We start from the raw sequence: 16,866 nt of genomic DNA, 5'->3' as shown, positions 1-16,866 counted from the left end.
ATTTAGAAACTCGGTGTTAGCGGTATTCATCATGACAAGGGGAATTGGCGAGAGGAAGTTTGGAGTCTGATTTCAAATTGACAGAGCTAGCGATGCTATGTATTTAAATCCTTGCACATTTGTGTGCCATGCCCGATACCGTCGGTCCATATACCACGCGCTAGACGAGAGCACCAGCCTAGAAGTCGCTCTTCTTGCGCTGCCCGACGTAAAAGGCCAAGCCGTAGTCAGTTGTGGTGAAAGTGATGGTAGAGCCCTTGGGGAAGTAGAAGACATCTCCGGGCTTGGCCTCGACCTTTTGGCCAGTCTCGTCGGATATCGTGTAAGCGCCCTCAAGAATGATCTTCATCTCATCGTACTTGTAGGTGTAGGTAAGAGGCTCTCCCTTCTTCAAGCGGAAGAGGCCAGATGAGACGGGCTTGTCGGGGTTGGTTTCATCGCTGGAGAAGACGTCACCGAGGTAGGCGTTGTCACCTGCCAACAGAGGGATGTTGAAGGTAGACTGGGCTTTCGCGTAGTGCTGGAAGGCGGCCATTGTGAAACTATGGGATTGAGGAGTGTGAAGGTTGGAGAGGGTAGCTGCAAGGGCCAAATGATAACAGGTTTAGATATGATATTTGAGGCGTGTGTGACTTTGATTGTTACGTTATGATGATGCTGGTGTGAGCATCTCCTATTTATGATACTCATCCATCTCAACTTCCTTTGACTTTCGGATGTTGCTAATGGGGAGGTAGTCGAGCAAAGTTCGGCTTGGCCAGGGTCGATAGGCTGTAATTTCCTCTTGCGGACAAGCGTTCCGGCTCAGCGCGGGACGGTGTCTGTGGGGATCGGTTCTCCATTGTCGCCGATCTCGCGGGGAAAACGAGACTGGAGTAAAGATACGGCGCTTTGTGCGACCGGGCAGCTGTGCCATTTCAAGTTAGCGGCTGACTCGGAGGGCCGTGGCACTGATAATGTCATGCCTTGTCCACATATCAGCTTCAGTTGTGAACTCAGATTCAACCTCTTAGACGCATTACTGTTCCGTGCTTCGAGTCTTTGCCTGTCTGTGCCCGTTGATAGCGCATTCTGCATCCACCATGGCGATTATGTTGGTCAACTCATTCAGTCCTGAAGCCTGGAAGCTGCTTCTTGGTATCTTTGCCCTTGTCTCCGCCGCATACATCTCCCGCTCGGTCGGCTTCTTCAAATCTAGGAAAGGCGCATCCCTTGGCCTGAAGCCAAGCAACAGCAAGCATGGGAAGTCGTCGAAAGAGCCCGAGCTCTATCAGATGCCCATACCAAGTCCGTACCCAAACTGGTCAATTGAAACAACGAAACCTCTTCCATATCGGGCGTTTCGCTACGGCCCGAAGTACCACGTCACCATGGGCCTAAGGTCGGTCCAACCTGAGGAGTGGATCGAGCTCGACAACCACTTCCCCAAGTACCATGCAGACAAGGTCGCCCGTTTACAGGAAAGGGGCTCAAAGGTTGTCGGAACTCACCCCGACGCCTACGCTGCTGCGATGGAATTACTTGAGGAGTTGATGCAGTACCTGCCGAACCGATACCCCACGTTGTTCAAGCGCACTGCCGTGGGTATCGACAATATCTGGTCCGGCGAATCATTCAATATCGTCGAGAAGCCGCTTGCAGAGGACCCCATGGCCATCGCAGCTAAGCTGGTGCAAGATGACCTGGCCATCATGATGGAACGCCCCGATGGCCAGTACTATCTTCTTGCTGGAGCAATCTGTCTTGCAGGCTTCTGGAGGCTTGAAGATAAATACGGCAAGTCTCTTGAAGAGATCCACACATCCGGAGACGTACCGCACTACAAGGAGAAGCTGCACAACGGCATGGCAAGCTTCTTCAGACGCCTGCGATGCGATCAGATTTACTCACGTAACAACTACTTCATCCAAGTCGATGACTCACTTCCATGGAGCTGGAGCATCGGTGGCGAAGACGACCCTGTTGTGAGCTGGAGCACAGCTGAGAAGAACAAGGCCATCGAGAATCACTTCTTCCGCTCCGAGCGACAGTCTCTACGTCGCTTGCCAAAGAGTCGTGCCGTCGTTTTCACGATCCGGACTTATTTCCACCCCGTCACCGAACTGGCTGCGGAAGACTACGTTCCGGGAAGGCTTGCGAGTGCTGTTCGTAGCTGGGATGACACTGTTGCCAACTACAAGGGCCGAGAGATGTATGAGAAGGTTTTGTTGGAGTACCTTGACAACGAGCATCAAAAACAGCTTGATAGGGGTTTGGATCTGGAAAAGGAGGATGAGGTTCGGAAATATCCTTGGTGAGAGTTCCGTAATGAGGAAATGCAATTTCGGGGGATTACGTCTGCGTAGCTCTTTCCAGCGTCATTGGCCATTGTCATTGCAGAGATTTGTAGCATTCCTTCTTGATACCTTCTGGGTCTTGGTGCAGACCTGTACAACATGGAGCGAAGCATATATATCACGCTAGAAGTTCTTATCAAAATCTCTTGTGTGCCGTTTCTCTGAGATGTATTCCATGCTGGACGTGTTCAAGGTGGGCTGGTAGAGTGAAGTGGCCATTAAGCTTAACCGAGCCAAATAACACGACTATTTCATCAAGTTGTTTTCCATCTTCGGGTCTCTTGTCATCCAGCCCGGATTAAAGGGCCTAGTACCTCAGTGTCATCATGGTGTGCAAAGAAGATCTTCAGATATAGAGAGAGGGTTCGGCAGCTTGCGGGTGGGGGAAATAAAAGTAAGTGTAAGATTCCATTTTCTTCTTCTGCCCTGGTCAGGTACTAAGAATTACCCAATGCAGCTGGTGCAGAAGCCTAAATCCAAGCTTAAAAAGCCACTCGGGTGGCTGGAACACTCAGGATCGGTTGCTGTAGCCGAGAGAATGCCCGCAGAAAAAACGTATGATCAATCTGCCCGGGGCAAACATGCAGTGAGCCGCTTCCAACCAGTTCACGCTCGTTTCTGCAGACAAACGAGCTCGCACAAATACGCGAGTCCAATCATGCAAAGGTACCTCAGACATGCAATGATCACCAGTGACCACAACAACACTCACAGCTGGGTACCAGACCCAAGCAACCCGTTGATGTTTCTGGATTTTGATTCGCGAAGGGACTTTGGCTGCTCACAAAGGTTCCCGTGTACATGCTTGGGGTCACATCGCCACATGCAGTAGTGTACACCCGCCGGCGAGTTTGCCCGATCGACAACCTACCCCGGAGTCCGGTCCGTCCGAGAGCGGATCTGCCGTCAGATTGCAAAAGACCGCTGGAATTGAGAATGTGTAGCCGTCGGGTAGAGAAGGTTCAAACTGTTGGGGCGGGAAAACTTGGACGGGGTTGGGCAATAATGCCAAGAGGTTACGACATCACTTCCACCTGCCTTTTTCATCACCCTAAGCAATCGATGGCCTGCATCTGGGCTCAGCCACCGGTACTTGCGGGTAACTGAGGCAAAACTCTATTGATCAGTACATGACCCTATTTGAACGACTGTTTTCGCCATTCCTTGGCTTCTGCAGGCCGCGCATGATGATGACAGGCGAGGAGGCACAAGATGCAGAGCCACAGATGATCTACCCCGCTGTGGTAAGACTTGGATCTTTTGTAATGCACATTTAATATCGCGTCGTACTTTGTTTGGGGCCCAGTAGATCAACGGCGTATGTATAAAAGGCCCCATGGATTGCTCGTTGTGACCCCCAGACTTTGATTGTCACGCTCAACGTCCACACTCTGAACCCACAGTCGGTGCTTGTTCCCAGCCTCACTTGGCATCATACCGTCCAATTTCAAGATGAGAACCGCACATCTGGCTCTGGCCGTCAGCGCCCTGTCGGGGGCTGCCGTTGCCAAGGAACTGGAACCCAACGCTGAACTGTCAGCTTGGTACGATACTGGTGCCGCTCATCAGGAAAGCATGGAACACAAGCTGGTGAGTCACTTTGGTTCTGAATAAAAGGTCACAAGACATTACTGACCGTGAATAGGCCCAGTGGAAGGAGTTTGAAGCCGAGGGCAGGTTCGAGTCTGCTAAATGCACGGCCCGCCCGAAGGATTACATCGCTTGCAAGGACGGCAAGGTTGAATTGGTCAAGGGGGATCCTCTCCAGACTTTCAGGTGCAAGGATGTAAGCCAAACTCCATTGTGAAATTTCATGAGTTGCCATTCTAACGCCCTTTAGCTTGATCTTTACGATTTCCAGTCCCACGCTGCGTTGGGCAACTCGACTGGCAGGGGATCAGGCTCCTGGGGTTGGACAGCGCCTAACGGACGGGAGTTCTTTGCCGTTGGGCAATACGATGGAGCTGCTTTCGTCGAGATCTCTAAGCAGGGCAAGCTTATCTACCTCGGCCGTCTTCCCCAGTACTCCGTTCCCAGCCAGTGGCGCGAGATCAAAACTTATAAGAACTATCTTGTTGTCGGCAGCGAGGCTGTTGACCACGGCGTCCAGTTCTTTGATCTACGAAAGGTTTGTCCACCATATTACCAAACTGGTCTGGATTCGACTAACCTCGCTGAAGCTTCTGGATATCGACCCGAAGAACCCCATCACCTTCTCTCAAAGCGACTTGACGGCGCATTGGAGCGAGGCTCTCCCCTTGGGTCGCAGCCACAACGTTGTGGTCAACGAAGAGAAGGGCTATGCCGTCGCTGTCGGTGCTCAGCCCCGCAAGAACCTGCCTTGTGATTCAGGGCTTCAGTTCCTGGATCTTGCCGATATTGCAAACCCTCAATACCTTGGATGTGCTGCTGGCGATGGCTACGTTCACGACGCGCAGTGCATCGTTTATCGAGGACCTGATGTCAAGTACTGGGGCCGCGATATCTGCTACGGCTACAATGAGGACACTTTGACCATGTAAGTCGCGCGCATTGAGCCAACTTCTTAAGAACACTGGTTGCTGACGCTCCTTTCTTAGCTACGATGTTACCGACAAAAACACCACCAACATCATCTCGCGCACTTCCTACGAGGGTGCTACGTACACTCATCAGGGCTGGATTATTGACCCCAACTGGCAAGATTTCCTCGTGCTGGACGATGAAATCGATGAGCGGAACAAGACTGGCCCCGCAGCCGATGGGTTCCCCGTCACGTACTTCTGGGATATCAGGAGTCTTGCATCACCGCGCCAGACTGGTATTTTCAAGGTAAGTCCTTCGATGTCCGGTTTCTAACCACGGATTCTGACCATGATGTTGAAGGGAACCGTGCGAAGCGTTGACCACAACCAATACATCAACCGCGGTCTGTCTTACCAGAGCAACTACGGTGCTGGTCTGCGTATCTTGGATATTTCATCTATCCGAAAGGATCCTACCGCTAAGGGTGTCAAGGAGATTGCCTACTTTGACATCTATCCCGAGGATGATCAGGAGGAGGGTGGTGGTTTGAACAACTACGTCGGTACTTGGAGTCACTACCCCTTCTTCAAGAGCGGCTACATTGTAATCAACACTATGGAGCGTGGCGTTTGGGTTGTCAAGCGATCCAACCCTTGGTGGTGGCCTTGGTAAGGTTTGACGCAACCAAGACGCAGCCAGTTGAGCACACTGCGAAACACACTCTGCAGAAACTTCTCTTCGTGTAAATAGTATAGCTTCAAGAGCCACTCTGAAGTTTCTGTTCTTCTCAAAGTTTTTATTCATGTCAAGTAAGCCGACCGGCCGTACCGAAAGTTACCACAACGATGAAGCACTCCTAACTGTGAGGGTCATTCCGATTCAAAAGAGCTTTACCTGCGCCAGAAAAATCTCAGAAGAGTGTTCGTAGCTTACAGCGAAAGCAAGTGGGAATAAGCGAGTGGCCAGTCAGTACTTCAGCGTTGACTTGCTGATGTTATTTTCACAATGTTGGGCAGGCTGTCACTTTCTTTTGGCATGTTTACATCCAGCTCAAATCATTTAGCAGTTCGATGTGATATGATATTTGGTGTTTAGCCTTTGATAGCCTTTGCGAGAGGCTCGTACCAAGCATTAGCCAGCCGCTCATCCCCTTTATCATTCGGATGAACTCCATCTCGTGTCATTGCTTTGACATCAAAATCTTTATGACAGTCAACTACCGTAATAGGACTTTTGTCGTTGGATTTCGTCGGTGCCCATTCCACGACAGCGTTGTTCAGAGTCTCAACTCTTCGTCCACACTCCGGACAACCATCAGGGTTTAATGGAATTATCTGAGCAACCTGAAAGCAGTCAGTTGTAACCAACTAAGAAAGTCCTTTGGGTTCCCGTTCACTCACCAGTATCTTCATCGTGTCTTTGCTCGATCTCATCTGATCCACCAACTTGTCAAATGCCTGGATAGTGTCCTCCGGCCTCCTGTTGCTCCACGCATCATTCGTGCCCAGGTGCATCATGACAATGTCTGGTTTTGTTTCTTTCAACCATCCATCAAGCAAGTTCTGACTGGCAATGTCTGCAGCCAGCATCCCACCGTGACCCTCATTCTCTCCATCATAGTCGAACCCGCAACCCTGCGGCTTCTGTGTCCCAACAAAGTCGGTGTTCTTGATATTGTTGTCTTGAAGCTTCTTCCACAACAATGCTCTCCAACAACCCTTGTTGGCGTCAGTTACTAAATCCGAGTCTCGATCCTGAAGAGCTTACTGGATTGCCTGTGATCGAATCCCCGAGAGGCATGATTTTAACCTTATCTTCAGCTGAGACGCCCCATAATTGGAGCAAACTCAGAGCAACCACCACGGGTTTTCCGAGAAACATTGCTGGAAAATGGTCTGCCAAGCAGAATTGGCTAATCAGGAAATGAGTCAGGGATTTCTCAAGTAAACCCGAATGTGGGGTGAGTTTGGTTCTTATTGTTCTACATCGGAAATCGTGCAACAGTTGCGGGAAGTATCTGGCAGCCAGGTCCTCGTATTTCTGCTCCTCAATAGTATGCGGCTGTGGCATCCTACCTTATGCGGCGATCCTTCTATGTCGCGCTGGCGGAATATTGAAGGGTCTATCCTAGATCAGACCACAATTTTCCGACAAAGCTTGGCCGTTTCCATGGTTAACCTGCACTTTAGTTGGGGCTTACTTTTGCGGAAGCACGGTACCCGACATTCGATGTATCGAATGATTGAGCCTCATCCTACAAGACTTCGGACGATTCGTTTCTCACAACACGAGGATCGGCGGAATCCCCCACGCATCCAGATTCCAAGATCAACTGTAAGACGTAGTGCTTCATCTTGACTCGTCAAAGGCCGAGAAGGCCGTGAAGGCGTCTATGTACAAGCCACTCGCGGCAAATCAAGAAGAGTTGATTGCCTTGACATGGTCAACCACCAGACACTGATAATCGCTGCTGCCGTGGTAGATTGTGAATCCGTCATTGTGCGTCTGTCCCGAACTAAGTTGGTCTCCCCACTGCCAGAACAAATCAGCTCCCAAGCCAGACGCAGTACGCGACACCTGTTGCCATGCCTTCTCGATATTGCAGTGGTCACTCAGGGAACCGTCTCCTTGGCATTAGCTTTTGTTTTGGTCATTTTTGACAGGGGGGAACCTTACACTCTTCGAATAAGCAGGGCTTCCCCGCTTTGGCGCATGCCTCACCATGGGACTTGATCCAGCCAGGGGACCACGTTTTCAGATCCACGCCCCCTGAACACCATTGTCAGCTCAGTTATTCGGATTAGTTAGGCAGTATAACTCACAATGGTCAGGATACATGTGGAAAGTGCCGAAGTCGAGGGTCTTGATGCCGAGATTCTTGACGAAGTCCGTCCCCTCGCCGTACTGGTATGGGTAGCTACCATCTCCAGGCAGGCCCATTCCCTCGTCACCGAGAGTGACCATGTGGTTGGAGTCGAGCGATTTGACGAATTTGGAAGATGACTCCGCCCACTTGTAGATCACGTCTGTGCTGCATCCTTTGCACCTGGGCTCATTCGCAAGTTCCCAGGCGAAAATGGCGGAGGAGCTCTTGTAGCGGCTTACAACCGCTCGGACATAGGCCTGGTACTGGGCTTGAGCGGCGGTGTTCGTATACCAGCTCTCCTTCGAGCCCCCAAACGCCTTCACGTAAGCGCTTAATCCGCCGTAGTCATCCCAGAAGTTGACAAAGTTGATGATGAGTTTCACTCCCTTCCGCTCTGCAGCAGAAACCACGGCATCGAGGCGCTGCAGGCCGTTCGCCTCTGTATTAATCTGAGACCCAGAGGCCGATAGATACTGATACCAGACCTGGTTGTTGCCGGGGATCGTGTTGACATCATTGAAGCCCCAGACACGGAATATCTTGAGACCTGATTTCGCGACGTTGTCCATGACAAGGTCAACATCGGCATTGTTCGTCAGGAACGAGATCCAATAGGAGTTGCTGCCGGCGAAGTATTTGGTTTGCCCATCTATGGTGAACCGCGTCCCACTTGCCGACGGGAAGCTTCCAGCTTGCCTGGGCTCCGGGACAGCAAGAGATTGGACGCAGGCCAAGCTGCTCAGAATCGCGACGAGGTGGGCCTTCATGATCGGCAGTGGCGGTTGTCGAGTCCTACGAACCTAAAGAACATGAGATGGTGCGTGCAGCCCCGACATCTCGGCCGGCTATATATGATTTTACAAGCTTGGAAGAAACGGTTAAGTTTGTTCTATCTTCTTGGGACGTTTTCAGGGGGCGTCACACGAGCATCTGGCAGCAACCCGAGTTCACCGGCAATTCATTTCGATACATCAAAAGATCTCGTATTGACGGTGATTTGATCCCGTAAGAGAGATCGGCGTCTTGGTGAGCGTGAGCGCCGCAAATAAAGCTCGCCGAGACGGCACAAGCCTGATTCGGGGGCGGAGGGGAGACTTCCGTCCGTCCTCTTCGGTGCATTTGTGGGGCTGATGGCGGCGCGCCCAGACACCAGTTGCCATTCCGGGGTTGGAAGCGGGGCCTCGGCCCAACGGAGTCGGGACCGATGCCAGCGGGTGCCCCGAGTATCTGATTTTTGGGGAACCATCATGGCCTCCGCTACATCCGGCGGGATACTACTGTGTATCGAGATGAGATGATAGTATAAGTTTCTTGCTAGTTTCGGGATCGCTGATTAGTACCGGAAGGGGCTAAAAGGTAAGTAATTGTAACTGCGTGAAGCGATGATGGGACTGCGTCGAGGAGGAGACTGATGCTAATTCCCATTTCACAAGAGGAAGTGTTTTCGATCCGGCTCGTTCAGTCTCAGTTGAATTAACTCTGAAGCTCATTTCTCATGTGAAAGCGGTGGTTTCAGTGCAGGATAGGCCATGGACGTTGCCTCGGCGTAGCGCCCTTTCTGATTGAATTAGTCGATGTAAACCGCCTACCATTTGAAGTGTTTATTAATCACTTCTTTACAAACGATATCAACATGAGATTACATTTCATAGTTTCAAGATAGAACATAACTCTAACAAAAATAAGTCTCAAGTACTAGCAAAGCGCCGCCAGTCTAGACACATATGTGACCCAATTGCACACTCCCGACGCTTTCTATTACCTCAGGGTCGTTTTCGAGTCATGATTAGCTGCGTGTGGAACAAGATTGGCTGATATTGAGTGCCAAAAGAGTAGCCCTGCTCATCCTACACCGCAAAGTAGCCCTTGTAGCGCTGAGCTGAAAAGCTTTTCTCCCTAAGCGTCGTGTGCACTTCTGAATCAACGATTCAGTTAACGCTTACACTACCTGCCGGGTATCCTCATCATATCCTAAGCTCGTGGTCTTAGCGTGCGTATCCGCCACTAAGGCGCGTCTACCGCTGGTGCCGCCATGTCATCCGTGGAACGGTGGATAATGAGCGGGACGGAAAACATGCAGCTTCAAAGTAAGATCCTTCCCTGCACTAGTTCTCTTCACGATTTCGTCATCGCAACAAGTTTCAAGCTTATATGCGCGTACGTGGCAGTTTGAGGCCGGAGAGAACGTTTCTGTGGAAAGCAGGAATCAGGTCGCTGAACTCGCTCATAAGTCCCTCTGCCTACAAACACATGGAACTCCTCGGAATGTCGTGGGTTGCTCGGGGTTTGAGAGTGTTCAGCTCATGACAGATAGCTTTGGAGGTTTGGCTTGTCAGCCAGCCACCGCACGTAGACACAGGGAACGCTAAGTAACTGCACAACCTTGAGCCACTAGAGGATTCTTGGTATTCTATCAAATCAACTTTGCGCACGTAGCAGTGCGCAGCGGTATCTCGATGATCTTAGATAATTGGCCGAATGAGGAACCTTATCTGCGATACTTAATTTCAAGACCACGTGAGCTTTGCGTTTGCCTACACCGAAAAGAGCCCAGTCATACGACCGTGAAACGGCAATGTTTACGCTCTAGCCTAAGTGGAAGGCTGGCCTTGTGCCAATGGTGATCAGAAGCTGAGATAACCGTTCGCGACGCAGGCGAAACTGATTGGACACTTGAAAGTAGAGTCTAGGGATAGAGTCTAGGCTTGCTTTGAGTTGCGGTACCTTGCAGAAATTTCAAATCGCTCTCGGAACGGTTTCTTCTGTCTAACCAAGGGAAGCCTTACGGAAACCCAACACGGCGCTAGTGAAGCAGTGTTGCGCGGCTTACTTTGAGCTTTGTTCAGGTTAAGCTGGATCCGGACCCGGGCCATTCCAGCGGCTCCGGGTTCTTGGGGGTCGGGAAGACCGGACGAGACGGCGACATTGGGGCCCGCCCTGCTGTGTGTACAAAAGGACCGCGGGATCTGCGTGCCCAAGCTTCGAAAGTTACCGAGCGGCCCTGCATCAACCGTCCCAAGTGGCTGGGAGCAGCCATAGTCAGGAAGCCTCCACCTCGGCAAATCTGTTCACAAATCAGGAGACTTCTACCAGGCGGACGCTCCCCCGAGAGTATCACGCCTGGGGTTCCAAGATCGACAAGACACCCACCGCGATATTGGTCGCACTTTCGATCCCCTTTGATAACCTAAATCGGCGGGTCGAAACTTAAGGCGGGGAAGGGACGGGGCGTTTCTTGGCCCAGGGCCGCTTGGCATCTTAAACTCTAGCCCAACGTTACGAATACCTGATAATCTTTGACCATCTATTGGCTCCGGTCATCTCCCCGCAGCGGGAGATGTACGTGGCCCGCGAGGATAAGCTCTGCAAGTGGTTGCCCGTTCCAGCTAGTTGGGCTCGGGGCCGAGTCTAAAGTTGCCCACTTGCGCCCTACCCCGCGTGCCGACTCACCTCGCTGGACCCTTTGCGCACCGTCTGAGTCGTGGAGTGGCACCCGTGGGATATCTCAGGGGCAGGAATAGTCGCTGTCAGAAACAATCGACATGAACGCCCGCTCGCTATCGGTTGCTTTCCTGGGCCGCGACGGAAGCGGGCGACTCAAGCTTTTCCATCTGATCTAAGCCGGAACGCACAACTAGAAAGCTTACCCGTTCCAAACCCTTGAACTATCCAACGGCCATCTTGGAGTCCGTTGATACGGCAAACGCATCTCAACATGCCGTACAATCGCCGGCGCCGTCCGCCTCGTTTTCGGTCGTGGGAAGGTCAACACCAAGATCAGATCCACTAGACGACGATGTGCCGACTACACCTAGAGCTGAGGTCCAGGCCGTCTCAGACCACCAACTTAACCTTATCACGCATCTTTTAGACTTATTCACTAGTGCCACTAGAGAGCTGGTTATTGTGGGAAGGGGATTTCCTGCGAGCTGCGAAAGTGGGAATCAGCATAGAGACTGAAGTATTAAAGACATCATGACCTTCCTATCGTTATCAAGTCGTGTACGGTAGGTCTACCTACGACTTCCTCGCCTTCAATACTTTGGTAGCCTTCACCACTTCCTACGACTCAACTCATCATGCCCTCTGTCAAGTCTCTTATCCTTGCCCTGCTCGTCTCTGGCGGCTTGGCGGCACCCCTCGTCAAGCGCCTCGACAGCCAGGACGATGCTCTCAGCTCTGCCATCTCTTCGCTCCAGTCTCGGGCCGAGGAGATCGACGAGGAGACCCCTGGCCTCCAAGCCCGTCAAGTTAACCCCAACCAGCCGGCTCCCCCAGCTGCTGCCCCTCCCGCTACCACCGATGATGGTGAGTGGGAGTACTACGAGGTAGAAGCACGCGATCTTAGTGCTGAGAACCTCGGTGAAGAGGAGGGCAACGTCCTCTCCGCGCGCGCCAACAACAAGGGCAACAGCAAACCTAAGCCGAACAATAACAGCAAAGTTCCCCCTTCTCAGACTAGCCTCGGCAAGCAGAAGCAGAAGGAGAAGGCTGAGCTGAACGATATTAGAAAGGACCAAAAGGCGCAAAAGCAAAAGACGAATTTCAGTGAAGATAAAGAACGGAAGGAGATTGCGGACGCCCGTGCGCGTCAAAAGGGCGCCAAAACCGCATCAGCGAAGGAGGCCGCCAGACTCGACAAGAACAAGGAAATTAAGGAGTTGAACGATGCGAAAAAGAAGAACGCTGCAGAGAAGGCCGCGCTCCAGCGCCAGAAGGATAAGGAGAACAAGGAGTTGGCCGAGATCAAGAAGAAGGAGAAGCAGAATGGGCGCTTCGTTGACACCCCTGATTCGCACACGACTACTACCTACAAACCCAAGACGCCACCTCCCCAATCTAACGGCAAGCCCTATGATCCCTACGTGATTGGTTACAAGGACCCAGATTACTACTACAACCGGAGACTCAATGGCAGGTCGTCTTCTTCTGGCCGGTCGAAGTCTGACCAGTATATCAAAGATCAGCAGAAGAACCGCGATCGTGAAGATGAACGCATTCGGAAAGCTCAGTATGACCGACAGAGAACTGAGGGCAAGTTGAAAGACCAGGAGTACGCCCGCCAACGTGAGGAGGAGCGCATTCGCAAGGCTCAGTACGACAAGCAAAACTCTGACTCGGCAAAGCAACGTGCTAAGGATGATGAGCGCATTCGCAAGGCTGAGTATGACAGACAGCGCACTGAGGGAAAGCTCAAGGATCAGGAGTACGCACGTCAGAGGGAGGAAGAAAGAATTCGCGATGGGCAGTATGACAAGAAGAAGACCGATCAGTTGATCAGAGAGAAAGAACGACAGCGCGAGCGCGAGAGGCAGAGTGGTTATGGTTACAACCACAAGCGCGCTGTCCAATAAGAGAGCAAGGTTGGTATGATGTAGCGCCGGAGGGCGTTGAGGTGTTGTGCACGAGATGTGGCTCGAGCATGCTGACGGTGTTGCCGTGTAGTCTGATGAGGAGCGTCGAAGAGAAGAAGCAAGGCGCAGAGAGGAAGCGAAGCGTCGTGAAGATGCGAAGAGGCGAGAGGACGCGAGGCGTCGGGAGCAGAAGGCTCGTGAGGAGCAACGACGTCGAGAGGAGGCAAAACGTCGAGAAGAGCAGCGACGCCGAGAGGAGCAGAGGCGACGTGAAGAGGAGCGACGCAAGAAGCGACCCGGGGCTGACATTCCAGTTGTTCCAGTTAATGCTTAACGAAGGCAGGAGGTGTTGATTTGTGAGCTGCACTTGGGAAGGGTGTGAGGTTCGCCATTTTGGGCGGGGCGTTTTTGTGTGGTACATGTTTTGTCTTGGGGCTCGTTTTCTACCGTTCGCTACGACATAAGTCACGAATTATGATGAATCTCGCAAAATTCTCTGGTGTCCCGTGAGAGTTGTATCGTGATATGTGTTGATCTACAAACACGAGTTCGCAGTCCGCGAGGAAGAAAGGTTCCAAAGATTGTAAGTGCCCTGTTAGGGCTTGGGACGACATCTGATACCGACAGGACCCCAATGTCCACTGGACTTTGAGAAAAGAGAATGTTGATGGGAAGTAAGAAACTCTGTTGTCGGCTCTGTGTTTCATTCCTCTAAGATGTGGTCTTGGCCTTAACTCGTGGAAGGTACCTTATCCAAATGGCGATCCACCTTACATCAAAAGTCCATGAGATACCGTCATCTCCTACCCAAGGGCTTTCGCGCAAGTTTCGCAATTTTCATCTTCATCTACATATATCCTTTGCTCACTAGACAGTTCCGGGAGTCCGGGTTGAGAACGTCATAAGGCTGGAATCTCATCCTGCGCAATAGGAATAACTGGTTGTGTGCAAGGGTCCGAATCCTCCATACCAGGCCAGGGAGGCCGATCCTAAAAAAAAAAAAAAAGAAAAGAAAAAAAAAAAGGAACGATTCAGACACACGCAGGTATTCAATTCTTTTAGTTATTAGGGGCGGCCGCTCACTGAAATGTCGTTTTGCTGGTCACCCTGCGCCACCAGACAGCCTGACCGGAATTAGGACCTGCAAGACGAAGAGAACGGCAGTGGAGTTGCCGATCAGTCTCATCGCTATCAGTTATTCCAGATGGCCCCGCGGCGCAGCACCGAACAGCTGCTTGAATTCCTGAAATGATCGCTAAACGATGCCTATCATCTTACTCTGCCGTCTTATTTGCAGTAGCGCCATTCCTCCGAACGGCATCCGACTGTGTAATGACGGCAAGCATAGCTGCCCCTGTCGATGCTCATGACGATGTTTGGTTGGAGTTCGCGCGTGAATGAACCCCTGTCAGTTGCATTAGGCAGCACTCGACGCGATGAAAATCCTGACTCTCCACGCTGACAGTGATAAGAGGCGGACAGCCGCATTTGCTGTGCCACAGGTTCAATTGAATTGAAACTGGCCCCTCTCTTCTGTAGCTTACTCCGTACTCAGTGTTCCGTTCTCGGGCGATTCAAGTCCGCTTAATTAAGCCATGTCATGACAGCACCGTCTCATAGGTGTCGAACAGAATTGAGACCACTCAATCCCACTAGGGTTGTCGAAGATGGATTCTGATTCAAAAACGTCCACCGGCTTCAGTGCCGTTCTCTCCACGAAATCCTTTGCCCCGCTTCTCATCGACGACAGCTCCTCACTTGGCAAGAAGACCGCGCGATCCAAACGCCGATGCGCCGACCTGGGGTCAAAGCTATGGGACAAACAAGCTTGGAAGAAGGCTGTCATCGCCGCTGTTCAGGACTTAATAGACTTCAATTGGGTTATCGCGATCAGCTGGTTGTTCCTCTTTGGTTGGATCGCTGGCCTGGGGGTTCTACTGAGTGTCGTCATCCAGCAGCCCCAGACCATCACGGACTCTGACAACACCGCATGTCAGCCAGATGGAAGCTTCAACATTTTCAGAAACGAATATGACTGGTGGGCTGCTTCTGGCTTCTTCCAGATCACAATGGCATGGGGAACTATGACTTTCGCAAATGCCAAATTTGTTGATGTCGCGTGGGACGTGGTAAAACTGTTGCCTCCCCAGCTTACCCTGCAAGCATCTGACAGCTCATAGGTTTTTGGCCGAGGAGGCCAGGCTCTTCTGGCTTGGATCTCTTGGAGCATCTTCTCCGATTATGTCACAACATCGATGGAAGTCAGCCCGGTTACGTACGAGACGTTTTGGACTGTGTTCCTAGACGGGTCACCGACTTTCTGGTCTACTTGGTACTTGATGCGAGACTTTAGCCGCTCTCACGGGCTACGTTCACGATTCGCTATGGTATTCATGGTCGTTGTTGCAATTTTCATCCTCTTGTTCCCTACGCTTGGTAGCGCAATGTCCGGATATCAGGCGAACAGCGGTGCTTTCATTAGGGGAGCCGACGGAGAAATGCTCAAGTTTTCGGATTTCGACATGATTGCCTACATCATACATGATGGTGAACGGGTCAATCTGACCAAAGATTATCCAGTTACATTTGCGAGGAGCAACTACGACAGTAAGCATTCCGACTCTCAAGGCTTGGACTCTTCCTTATCAGGCAGCGCAACTGACAGCTTGAAGCGGAACAACTCCTAGGCAATACCTTGGGCGAATACTATCCCAATTCGTGGTACAGTTGGAGCTTCTACGGCTCATACAACTGCGAGGAGGACCAGGAGTACAGTAACGAAGAACGCAATAAGCTGTGGCAGGAGCGTTACCCACTCAACTGCCGATGTTCTTTGCATGGAAGCGTTTCCAACTGTGAGACCGACGCAGCGATCTATGTTTTAGAAACAATGCTGATGTGGCTGTATAGATACAAAGGAACACGGTTTCTTTGGACTCAAAAACGTCAATTCGACCTTCATGAATCAGACTCTGTCATCCCCGACGTTGAATATTTCGGCATTCTACATTCCGGAGAGGTACAGCACAATATTTGGCAATAACTGGACAGATCCGAGAACAAACACGCAGCCATTCAGCGATAGAAGCAAAGTCACGTACACCTATAACATAGGGAACGACACGTACGACCTCAACTACATCAGATCAAACGGCACGTGCCAGCCTGTGACGGAGATAGACAAAATCAACGCCTCGGCTCGAGAAACGTATCAATGGGGCTTCTCGTATATCCAACTCTTCATCATGTTACTGCTGTTGATTCTATGGACCTTTGGAATGTCAGCGATGTGGGTCAAATCTCATATGACCATGAGAATGCGTGGTCGATTCGACAAGCCAAAGGGCTTCAAGGGGGTTCTGGAACTTGCCGCAGCTATCAGGACAGAATTGCAGGAAAGCAATCCCGACGACCTCAACCACGATCAGCTCTCTGAAGAGATCAAGAAGCGTCTCAGGGGCGGAACTATCGAACTCGAAAAGGCAGGATCATCGGCCATGTATGGCGTGTGGGGAGGCCTCTGGGGCTGGATCAAGAACTGGAGATGGTGGGCAACGACTTGGTGCTTGTTGACTGCAATTGGCTCTCTTCTTATCACCTACAGAGGCGGTGTGTTCTTGTGGATCATGATCCTTTCGGCCTCTATGTTTTTCGCAATGGTCATTGGACGTTCGTCGAAGAGCAAGGCTATGTTATCACTATGGGGTTTTGTACTGGGCATTATTATCTGGGTTGCAGTCATGTCGGCTTTGCAGCAGCGCGGCATGTTCGATATGTATTATTAGTAGATCAACATGTTCATGAG

General features: G+C 51.3%; 7 protein-coding genes across 7 annotated transcripts; 4 read left to right on the top strand and 3 right to left on the bottom strand.

The window, feature by feature from the left end:
* Positions 1-178: 178 nt before the first annotated feature.
* eutQ (Ethanolamine utilization protein EutQ) lies at positions 179-535 on the bottom strand (the record flags this gene model as incomplete). Its single annotated transcript, XM_036637290.1, has 1 exon — positions 179-535. The coding sequence occupies one exon, from the start codon at positions 533-535 to the stop codon at positions 179-181; it is 357 nt and encodes a 118-aa protein (XP_036498392.1).
* A 547-nt stretch (positions 536-1,082) lies between these two features.
* On the top strand, positions 1,083-2,297 carry CGCS363_v005440 (uncharacterized protein; the record flags this gene model as incomplete). The annotated part of the gene is made up of 1 exon (XM_036637289.1): positions 1,083-2,297. One exon carries the CDS (start codon positions 1,083-1,085, stop codon positions 2,295-2,297), a length of 1,215 nt encoding a protein of 404 aa, XP_036498393.1.
* A 1,491-nt stretch (positions 2,298-3,788) lies between these two features.
* On the top strand, positions 3,789-5,513 carry CGCS363_v005439 (uncharacterized protein; the record flags this gene model as incomplete). The annotated part of the gene is made up of 6 exons (XM_036637288.1): positions 3,789-3,926; positions 3,982-4,122; positions 4,177-4,464; positions 4,517-4,854; positions 4,916-5,147; positions 5,202-5,513. 6 exons carry the CDS (start codon positions 3,789-3,791, stop codon positions 5,511-5,513), a joined length of 1,449 nt encoding a protein of 482 aa, XP_036498588.1.
* Positions 5,514-5,932: 419 nt separating this feature from the next.
* Positions 5,933-6,641, bottom strand: cesA-3 (Multidomain esterase; the record flags this gene model as incomplete). The annotated part of the gene is made up of 3 exons (XM_036637287.1): positions 5,933-6,184; positions 6,242-6,559; positions 6,609-6,641. The coding sequence occupies 3 exons, from the start codon at positions 6,639-6,641 to the stop codon at positions 5,933-5,935; spliced, it is 603 nt and encodes a 200-aa protein (XP_036498587.1).
* Positions 6,642-7,256: 615 nt separating this feature from the next.
* On the bottom strand, positions 7,257-8,474 carry CGCS363_v005437 (Mannan endo-1,4-beta-mannosidase A; the record flags this gene model as incomplete). Its single annotated transcript, XM_036637286.1, has 3 exons — positions 7,257-7,465; positions 7,518-7,610; positions 7,664-8,474. 3 exons carry the CDS (start codon positions 8,472-8,474, stop codon positions 7,257-7,259), a joined length of 1,113 nt encoding a protein of 370 aa, XP_036498416.1.
* Positions 8,475-11,786: 3,312 nt separating this feature from the next.
* CGCS363_v005436 (uncharacterized protein) lies at positions 11,787-13,061 on the top strand (the record flags this gene model as incomplete). The annotated part of the gene is made up of 1 exon (XM_036637285.1): positions 11,787-13,061. One exon carries the CDS (start codon positions 11,787-11,789, stop codon positions 13,059-13,061), a length of 1,275 nt encoding a protein of 424 aa, XP_036498415.1.
* Positions 13,062-14,728: 1,667 nt separating this feature from the next.
* CGCS363_v005435 (uncharacterized protein) lies at positions 14,729-16,846 on the top strand (the record flags this gene model as incomplete). The annotated part of the gene is made up of 4 exons (XM_036637284.1): positions 14,729-15,190; positions 15,242-15,668; positions 15,734-15,916; positions 15,972-16,846. 4 exons carry the CDS (start codon positions 14,729-14,731, stop codon positions 16,844-16,846), a joined length of 1,947 nt encoding a protein of 648 aa, XP_036498414.1.
* Between the last annotated feature and the right edge of the window lie 20 nt (positions 16,847-16,866).

This window comes from Colletotrichum siamense (genome assembly GCF_013390195.1).
Source record: "Colletotrichum siamense strain Cg363 chromosome Unknown KSG_Cg363_contig03, whole genome shotgun sequence".
In the NCBI taxonomy this organism is placed as follows: Eukaryota; Fungi; Ascomycota; class Sordariomycetes; order Glomerellales; family Glomerellaceae; genus Colletotrichum; species Colletotrichum siamense.
This window is presented reverse-complemented; position numbering and strand designations above follow the sequence as displayed.